The following is a 10,551-nucleotide window of genomic DNA, read 5'->3' as shown; positions in this document are numbered from 1 at the left end:
TATGCAATGCTTTCGGAATGCAACTTAGTTGGAAATCCGAAGGAGTGGTGGATTGACTCTAGAGCCACTCGACATGTTTGTGATGTCAAGGAAGTATTTGCGACTTACTCTACTGCTGGTCCCGAAGAAGAGCTTTCCATGGGAAATACTGCAACAGCCAAGATTGAAGGTTATGGGAAGATATTCCTGAAGATGACTTCCGGCAAGGTGTTAACACTCAACAACGTTCTTCATGTTCCTACTATTAGGAAGAATTTAGTTTCTACTTCTTTTCTTGTTAAGAATGGATTCAAATGTGTATTTATTTCTGATAAAGTTGTTGTAAGCAAGAATGAAATATATGTTGGAAAGGGCTACCTCACAGAAGGCCTGTTCAAACTAAATGTAATGGTTTTTGACAATATGAATAAAATTTCAGCTTCTTCTTATTTATTGGAGTCAAATGATTTATGGCATATTCGTTTACGACATGTCAATTACAAAACCTTAAGGAAGTTAATTAATTTAGAAGTATTGCCTAAATTCGAGTGTAATAAATCAAAATGTCAAATATGTGTTGAGTCTAAGTTTGTAAAACATCCTTATAAGTCTATTGAAAGGAGTTCAAATCCTTTAGACTTAATTCATACTGACATTTGTGATATGAAGTCGACACCATCTTGAGGTGGGAAAAAGTATTTTATTACTTTTATTGACGATTGCACTCTATATTGTTATGTTTATTTGCTTAATAGTAAGGATGAAGCAATTGGAGCATTTAAGCAATACAAGAATGAAGTGGAGAATCAATTGAATAAAAAGATTAAAATGATTAGAAGTGATAGGGGTGGAGAATATGAATTTTCGTTTGCAGAAATATGTTCGGAATATGGAATTATCCATCAAACTACTCCACCTTACATACCTCAATCCAATGGAATTGCGGAAAGAAAAAATCGGACATTAAAGGAAATGATAAATTCTTTATTAATAAGTTCCGGATTACCGCAGAGTTTGTGGGGCGAAGATATCCTTACAGCTAACCGAATACTCAACAGAGTACCCCACAACAAAACGCAATCTATTCTATATGAAAAATGGAAAGGAAGAAAACCCAACTTGAAATATTTTAAAGTGTGGGGGTGTCTAGCAAAGGTACAAGTTCCTTTACCTAAAAGAGTTAAAATCGGACCAAAAACTGTTGATTGCGTTTTCATTGGATATGCTACAAACAGTAAAGCATGTCGGTTTTTGGTTCATAAATCCGATAATCCCGAAATTCACGTTAATACGGTAATGGAATCAGATAATGCTGAATTCTTTGAAAGCATCTATCCGTATAAAACTGAATGTGAGTCGTTAAGTGAAAGACCTAAACGACCTCGGAAAGAACCAAAGGAAACAAGTATAGAAGATCCAAGGCGGTAGCAAACGTCAAAGAACATCTACTTCCTTTGGACCAGATTTTGTGACATTCTTGCTTGAAAATGAGCCTCAAACTTTTAAAGCAGCTATGTCATCTTCTGATTCAGCATTTTGGAAAGAGGCAGTCAATAGTGAGATTCAATCAATTTTGGATAAACATACATGGGAATTGATAGATCTTCCTCCGGGAAATAAGCCTTTAGGTTCGAAATGGATCATTAAACGGAAAGTGAAAGCTGATGGCACTATTGACAAATATAAGGCAAGATTTTTTGTCAAAGGTTATAGACAAAAGGAAGGCCTTGATTACTTTGACACTTACTCGCCAGTGACGAGGATAACATCTATTAGGGTGTTAGTGGCACTAGCGGCCGTGTATGTTCTTGAAATCCATCAAATGGATGTTAAAATAACTTTCTTAAATGGAGAATTAGAGGAAGAGATTTACATGGAACAGCCTGAGGGTTTTGTAGTTCCTAGTAAAGAAAAGAAAGTGTGCAAACTTGTTAAATCGCTTTATGGACTTAAACAAGCACCCAAACAATGGCATGCCAAATTTGACCAAACAATGTTGGCAAGTGGGTTTAAAATCAATGAGTGCGACAAATGTGTTTATATTAAAAACACTCCATGTCATGAAGTCATTGTTTGTTTATATGTTGATGACATGTTGATAATGAGCAAAAATATGGCAGATATAAATGCTACTAAGCGTATGTTGGCTAGCAAATTCGATATGAAAGACTTAGAAGTTGCTGATGTGATCTTAGGAATCAGAATTCATAAGACTCCACAAGGTCTAGCATTATCACAGTCTCACTACATTGAAAAGGTACTTGACAAGTTCAAGTATTTGGATTTCAAAATTGCCAAGACTCCAATTGACGTGAGTTATGCACTTCAAAAGAATGAAGGTGAAAGTGACTCACAATTGGACTATGCAAGAGTATTGGGAAGTTTGATGTATATCATGAATTGTACACGACCAGATATAGCATGTGCTATTAGTAAACTGAGTCGGTTTACAAGTAATCCCAATCACATACATTGGATGGCAATGAAACGAGTTTTGGGGTATCTCAAACATACCCAAAATTACGCTTTGCATTATAACAAATATCCCTCCGTGATCGAGGGATATAGTGATGCAAATTGGATCACTGGATCATCTGAAGTTAAATCCACGAGTGGATATGTTTTTACAATTGGGGGTGGAGCAGTGTCTTGGAAATCATCCAAACAAACATGCATCGCCCGTTCTACAATGGAATCTGAATTCATAGCTTTAGATAAGGCAGGTGAAGAAGCTAAATTGCTCCGAAATTTCTTGAAAGATATTCCATTTTGGCCCAAACCTTTGGCACCTATTTGTATACATTGTGATAGTCAAGCGGCAATAGGCAGGGCAGGGAGCATTATGTATAACAAAAAATCTCGTCATATACGACGGAGACGCAATACCGTTAGACGACTACTCTCTAGTGGTGTTATCATAATTGACTACGCAAAGTCAAGAGATAACGTGTCGGATCCACTTAAAAAAGGCCTATCTAGAGAGGCAGTTGAAAGATCATCAAAGGGAATGGGGTTAAGGTCTAGGACAAGTCATCATGGCGGTAACTCTACCTAGCAGACTGGAGATCCCACGAGCTAGGTTCAAAGAGATCAAACAAAGTTATGAATGACGGTTCAAAATTATCAAATAACTCAACTCATTCTCTCGATGAAGACAATGTATGTTCAGAAATCGAGGTAAAGCATTAAGGCTTTTTGATATGTCAACAAAGCTTAAAGGTTTTTTAATGATTTGCTAAGTCTCGCAGGATATGACCAGATAGTGTGTCTATAGGATTACACATTTAGAAATTACTTATGTGAGTGTGAAGTGTAAGCCGCTTCAAGGGGAATGAAAGTAAAGGCCCATTTTCTAAGCACTCATGAAACTATGCGGTGTTCATGGCTGAAACGAATACAACCGTGAGAATCATAGACGGTTAAGGATTGATTGTGTGACTTATGTTGTCTAGGTATACAACAAAGCTCGACGGTTCAAAGATATCAAATCTACCGATTGACCGAGTATATCCGATATAAGTTCACTACGGAAAGTTCAAAGGGAACCTACTTATCCAGATGCAATTAATTCTTGCATGTAAAATATACACGCATCCGTGCATTCCTTTATTTTATAGCCATTCCCCATTCATGTGGGGGATTGTTGGGATTTTAAGCTTATGTAGCTTAAAGAGGGTGAATGAGAAATTGAGAAAAAATGAAATATTTGAATTTCCCTCCTTGGCAAAGGGTCATTGTCCCATATTGGTGGAAGAAAAGGCTTTTGATGGGTATATATATAATTGCTCTTCTTCTAGCTCTTAAACAGTTAAGAAGAAGGCAAGCCTCGCGCCGTCGTCGTCGTCGCTCGGCTCGGCTTCGACTTCGGATTATTTAATTAATTAATTAAATAATTAACGAAAAATTCAATCCGGAATAACCCATGACCCGCGACCCGGTCCGGTCAGGCCCGTTTTCTTTTTCGGATTATTTTAAATTTATTTTTCCGCAATATTTCAAACAACCCTATTCCAACAGCCATGGCTGTTTCTGAAAGGTTGCAAACCTTTTAAGAAACAATGCCAGCAACTCTATAAATAGAGTTTGAATCCAAGAATCTTTCCTTACGAAATTTTCTGATCTTCTTCTTCTTCTTCTTCTGCACAAAAATTCCAGCGTGTTTACAGCCTTCGAGTGGCTCGCTGTTCACCGGCGTTTTGGTACCAACATTCCGGTGAGTTAAATCGTTCTATCCTGGGAGGATATATTCCAGCACCTCGGGTACTTGAGGGGAATAATTTCTTTAACGACACACTGTGTATTAAATGGGCTCGATTTATTGCTACACTGTTTTTCCAGAATTTATTTCTTTAAACAAGTGTTACTAACTTTCTGTTTTTGTTTATATATTTCAAAAAGTTTAATAATTTAATTGTTTATTACAGCAATACGGATTTATTACATTATTTTTCCAGGTTTTTAGATTTCATAAAGCATACCAACTTGAAGTGTTTTCTCGGGTGGAATTTGAAGCATGGAAAAGGCTGCCCTGCTATTATTCTGAAGAAACCTGTACAAGTAGTCTATAGTGAAGCGGGCAAACCAACCTTTATTTGCTTTGAGAATGGTTCTTCCTAACACAAAAACTGTTCCTCTGTCAGCAGCTGCATCTATCTTTTGTTTTTCGGTAGTAGACTCAGCTTGGTCTTGGAGTTTTGTGATCATCAAAGTAACAAAGTCATCTCCTTCCATGCTCTGAGAATCCTTATATCCAAACTGAATCAAACACCGATAGACCCCATCAACTGATCCCAGCTTCCCCACATTGAAACGTTCCTCTAGCAGGACAGTTTTAACGGGAAGAGTTGTAACAGTGACAATTACCATGACTTGTCGAACAGAATTTGTGTGCTGAATATAGTGCCGGATAATGGGTGGAATGCCATTGACGAGATGGGTGAAAAAGAAGCAAATTCCTGGCGCTCTATAGCTTGATAGCATTTGGTTCAGCTCAGGTAAACTCATCTTTCTATCTGCTTCGTACTCATTTTTCTTACTCCTTCCATATGTCCAAGATAACATGATGGTCAAGAAGAAAGCAGAAATAGCAAATGGTACCCAGCCTCCTTGTGGTATTTTATTGAGTAACGATGTCATGAAACAACCTTCAATTATTGTATAGGGAAAGAAAAATCCCAAAATGAGAATGATATTTGTCTTCCATATGAGTAGCATCACCAATGTTGTCAAGAATGTAGTTATGATCATGACCCAAATTACCACCACCCCTGTATTTGAAGTAGGAAAAGTTAGTAACATATTATTCGGACTGATAGCATAAAAGATTTTTTGTACTAATAATCTAGTTATTATTTACCATTTGTATCAATCCATGCTTGCTATAGAAAGTTACCTATCATTGGTTATTAACTAACCTGAAGATAGTATTGAAAATTCGACCATAAAATGCTTACCATAGGCATTTGCTAGTTCGACACCACCTTTAAATCCAAGAACGAGAGTAACACAAAGAATCATGAGGATGTAGTTTATTTCTGGGGAATAGATTTGTCCTTCATGCTTGGATGAAGTATGTATAATGTTCACTCGAGGGAAACATCCAAGAGCAAGTGATTGCTTTACAATGGAAAAAGTTGCTGATATCATGGACTGGCTAGCAACTATGGCAGCTAGGGTCGAGATTACAAACATCGGCCAGTATACAGATTTTGGTAGGGAACTGTAATAGGCGTTGTTGATGTTTTCTGGATACCTCACCAGATAAGCTGTTTCACCAGCATAGCTGAGAACTAGGGATGGATAAACCACAAAAGAAAACGCCAACTGCAAGACTCATTGCCATCAATCAGATTAACATTCGTAATGATAAGATTTTAGAGTTCTTAATTAATTTGTTCCTTAATTACCTGAATTGCTCTTTTATTGAAATGACCTAAATCAGCAAACATGGCTTCTGCTCCTGCATATCAGTTTAAAACATGCATGTTGGAAATGAACTTCTCCTTTCTTTTATTTCAAATGCTTTTATATATTTTTGTTTTTCCTCAAAGGAGTTACAAAGTTAAACCTGTAATGCTTAGAAATACTGCACCGAGAAGATTCCAAGCTGTCTTTCCATTTCTTGAAACAAATTTCACAATATAGTGTGGAGAAAGAGCTTTAAGAACGGATGGATAGTACTTGGAAATATTGTAGATACCGACTGAAACATTGGTAGCAAACCACAATAACATTATTGGAGTGAAGCAGAAGCTAACTTTGCTTGTTCCACAACGTTGAAAAGTGAAAAGGGCAATTAGCATAATCAGAGACATGAAAACCACATGATCTGCAGCCAATAGAACTTACCGTTAAACCTTGCAATTAGGTGAGTAAATGGAAGGAAATATTATGAACTTGCGATAGAACTGTCTTCTTAAAATGATATCGATTTTACCTTGTGTTATCTTGGGAGAGAGAGATTGAATTCCTTGGAGGGCTGAGAGAACTGATATATATAGTAGAAAGGAACATTGATATAGCAAGTGTATGCACATGAGGCAGAGAAAGGAAATATAACTTGGAGACAAAAAGAAAGGCAGAATGTTACCACAAGTAGCAGGAGTGAGAGCTCCATCACCAATGACCATACAAGTTCCAAGCAAAACAACAAAAGTCAGAAAATTTTGAGCTGCAGAACTTCTCTCCAGGAACTTCTTAGTTTTTGAACACAGAGGACTTCCACTCTCGGCCTGGCTGTAATGTGCCATACCCTCATCAGACTCCATCCGAACGCTGTGGAAAGTAAGTTTGCTTCGAAGATTGATATGGCGACAAAGATATGAATAGAGAGCAAAAGTACCGCCTTCTCCATGATCATTAGCATGGAGGACGATGAAGACATATTTGACTAACACGAGCAACGTTAAAGTCCAAAAGATTAGGCTGAATGTTCCGAGTAGATCATCTTCAGTTAGATTTGTCAAGCGAGTAGAGGAAAAGACGTTGACCGGAGAAGTTCCTAGGTCTCCATATACAACCCCAAGAGATTGGTAAGCCAACAGAAATGTCTGCACAGCTGGATATTTCTGAGAAAAATAATCAAAATCTCAGTTTGCTCATGAATGAGTTTCAAGTCTTAAGTAGAGTTCTGTCTAACTTTGCATAACGTAGTAACATAAAAATAAAGGTATTAGATTCTGTTGCTTTCAAGTTGCAATTCCTTGAACTTTATACTGGTGGAGATTTCTTTTGGAATATATCGATATATATTATTTTTATAATAGTGGTGTCTGGGGCAGCTTGTGCACTTATTGATTATTCCACTAGATACCTCGTACCTCCTACCAACATAGGTATTGTATAATTCATCCTAGCATTTATTATCTTTACTAGGATTGCAACCTTAGTCACACATGGTTTTTACTTACTTCATTGACCAGATTCTTTGGTGTGATTTGTTGGAAGATTGAAGATGAAACAGTAAAGATTACCTTAGCTTTGGTTAAGGGAAGCTGGTAAGTCTGATTAATATTCATGTTTGTTTCCATGGAAGCTGCCACTACTGGTTCTGGTACAATTCTCCTGCTGCTGTTGTTACAAAATTCAACACGATTGCTATCTCCAATAATGCTTCCATTTTCAACATCATACTTCTTTTCGCTGGAATTGTTGCTTTTTGCATCCTCCATGATTTAAATGCAGACAGTATAGTTTAGAAGTTGCTTCATTCTTATATCATACTATATTAAAAACCTCAAGCTGACACTGTCCTGTTTGGTTGATCCTTCATTGATCCTCAAAATAAAATAAAGAGTATATCTAGTGCTGCTAAATTTAAAACCACAAGTTGCAGGAGACGGAGCAGGTAAATAAAGACATCATCGTATATGCTTTAGCAGTAGCTCCACTTAGTTGCATACAAATTCATTTCGTCATCCCCCTTATAATTTGCAAACTGGGATATGAACCGTAATTTTTTTGAACTTTATCTTGTTGACATAATCCATTTCATTTTCCTCTATATAAATTAAAGGAATGGCTGTTGATACACACTTACATATAACCAGAAACTTCTAGAGATCCTATCTCTGTTGTTGCTTTGCTGGGATGAACCTTATCTAGTTAAGTAAATCAAGCTTAATTTTCTAATGATGGTGGTGTCAAGTCCAGCGCTTGCACGTATCTTGACTTATTCGTATATGCTACCTTCTACCAGCATAAATGTCGGTAACTCTCTCCACCAAGGATTAGACCTATGAGAAGAAATCACCTACTAGTTTTTGTCTCCGATAGGATTTGAACCTGAGACCTCATGGTTCTCCCGACTTCATTGACGATCACACCCTTGGGTATAAATCAAGCTAAAAATTTTGGAGAGTAAAGTACGAGCATGGATAAAAGAGGAAGTTGATGACAACAAAAACTAGTCGAACTATACTAAATCCTCTTATTGAAAAGTTAAGCTTGATAAATGAACAAAAGAGCATATGAACTTGTATAGAATGTTTGCTATGTTTATGTTATTTTTGACAGTAAAATTAACCAAGCACGTGAGAGTCTAGTACACGATATATACTAGAGTGTCAATGTGTGTTTGTGTAAGTACACACACATCTGTAGACTGTACATGGAAGACGTAGGTATTACCGAAAGTGGCAAGTGAGAGCACTACAAGAAAACTAAGTTCTTATGGCGGTTATTTTTACATATAATGGTGGTCCTGAACCGCCGTAATACACATCAACGGCGGCTTTTGAAAGCGCCACAATCCCGTCCGCCAAAATTATATTATGGCTGTTCCAACAAAATCGCCGTAATAACATTAGAAAACCACCATATTATAATCTGATTAATACGGTTTTTTGTGTTGCTTATTCCGAATCGCCGAAGTTGCATAAAAAATTGTAATTGACTAATTTAAGCCCCAATATGTTAAAATTGCAGTATTGCAATTCCATAATGTTCACAATTTATTTTTTTCACATGTACAATCCTTTTTATTGAATGTGATGCATTGAAACTTCCATAACACTTCATAATAATTTTAACCCAATATAGAAGATTAAATAAGCAAAATATTCATTATATAAAGGCAAATTACATAAGTTGCCACCTGACCTATGGTCCAAATCCCCCTTACACACTTTCTATGGACGATAATAATATTACACACGCAATCTTTCTAAAGTGTATCTAGTACATACCTCCTTTGACCAGGTCTAAGCGCGTGTAACGCAAAACGGTAGAAGCGCATGGACAGTAGAAACAGACAATTTCTTACTTAAATCAACGGCGAGAAACAAATCCCAACGGCCATTTTTAAGCAAATAAAAGGGCCCTCAACTCATTTCTTCTCAAATTGGACCCGTATTCACCTTCATCTTCCTCCTTGAAAGCTCGAAGTTGCAGAAAATTTCTTCTTCTTGACATTTTCTTATGTGTTTTTTTGTTGCCAATATTACAATCTTCTTCTACTTCTTCCTTCTCTTTTTCGATATTAGGGTTCAATTTCTAGGTTTCAACTTTAGGGTTAGGGGAAATGCATAATCTGAGAAAAATTTGTTATTATGGTGAAAAAGCTGTGGTGATACAGCCATTGAGTGTTGATAATCCTGGTCGTCAATTTTACAGATGTCCATTTTATGAGGTAAATATCAATTGTACTTTTATAATCAATTTTATATTCCTTAATAATTTTTTCTCTTCAATTTTCAGAGGGACAGTTGCTCGGCATGTAATTTCTTTGTGTGGTTTGATCCTCCAACTCCAGAACACTTGAAAATTATGATATTTGGGCTGCTTAAGAAGAAGAGGGCATTTGATGCATTATTGAAGGAAAATAGGAATCAAAAAAATTGGAGGAGATTGTGTGTGCTGATTTTAATTGTAATTGTATTGAAGTTGATTGTGTTTGGTAGTTCTAAAGATTGCTATATAATGTAAGAAAATGAATGAAGCTTTTTGGTGGATTTTGTATCCCTTTGTTAGAAAAGAATAAAAAATTTTGTAACTGTTAATGTTGTTTGGTTTGTGGTTGTTGCTATGTGAGCTGAAAATGCAGATAATACACTGCTTACACAGTTAAATAGTGGCTGAAATTTCTGCCTGAAATACAGCTCAAATGCTGAAATACTAAAGTAGTAACACTAAAGAGATGAATCTGCACAGAAATTTTTAATTTAAAACACATATCATCATAGAGTAAAGGTGTTCATTACAGTCACCTAATAGCAGCCCGCCTTAACAAAAATATAGGTTGACATCTTAACAGCATACCAAAATAACAACAGCCTGCCTTAACAAAATAACAACATTGAATACACCACTTAACAGCAGTTCCAAAATAACCTAACAACAGTTCCAAAATAACTTAACAGTCACAATAACAACATTCAATACACAACTACATATAGTTGTTCTTGGATGGCTGGGATGATGAACTTGCTTGACTTAGATTGGAATGTGATGCAGCAGTTCTGGAATGGGATGCAACAGTTCTTTCAAGTTGTCTTCTAGTAATGGCTGGTCTACCATTCCATTTTACTCCACTTATTGGCTTGTAGGCACATTCATGAATATCTGCTGAGGACC

The 10,551-nt window shown here is 36.5% G+C and overlaps 1 protein-coding gene and 1 long non-coding RNA gene across 3 annotated transcripts; one reads left to right on the top strand and one right to left on the bottom strand.

The window, feature by feature from the left end:
• Positions 1–4,337: 4,337 nt before the first annotated feature.
• LOC138893416 (potassium transporter 26-like) lies at positions 4,338–7,877 on the bottom strand. 2 transcript variants are annotated; one of them, XM_070177820.1, is made up of 7 exons: positions 7,452–7,876; positions 6,569–7,046; positions 6,416–6,466; positions 6,047–6,307; positions 5,886–5,938; positions 5,433–5,802; positions 4,338–5,246 (listed from the first exon to the last, which is right to left on the bottom strand). In XM_070177820.1, exons 1-7 carry the CDS (start codon positions 7,647–7,649, stop codon positions 4,438–4,440), a joined length of 2,220 nt encoding a protein of 739 aa, XP_070033921.1. In that variant the 5' UTR covers positions 7,650–7,876; the 3' UTR covers positions 4,338–4,437. The 2 variants fall into 2 exon arrangements, with proteins under 2 accessions (XP_070033921.1, XP_070033922.1); XM_070177821.1 differs by lacking the exon at positions 6,416–6,466 and having other exon boundaries at positions 7,452–7,877.
• Positions 7,878–9,295: 1,418 nt separating this feature from the next.
• Positions 9,296–9,908, top strand: LOC104093261 (uncharacterized). Its single transcript, XR_011409199.1, has 2 exons — positions 9,296–9,607; positions 9,676–9,908. It is a non-coding gene; the product is annotated as an uncharacterized lncRNA (long non-coding RNA).
• The last annotated feature ends 643 nt before the right edge of the window (positions 9,909–10,551 follow it).

This window comes from Nicotiana tomentosiformis, chromosome 6 (genome assembly GCF_000390325.3).
Source record: "Nicotiana tomentosiformis chromosome 6, ASM39032v3, whole genome shotgun sequence".
Taxonomy (NCBI): Eukaryota; Viridiplantae; Streptophyta; class Magnoliopsida; order Solanales; family Solanaceae; genus Nicotiana; species Nicotiana tomentosiformis.
This window is presented reverse-complemented; position numbering and strand designations above follow the sequence as displayed.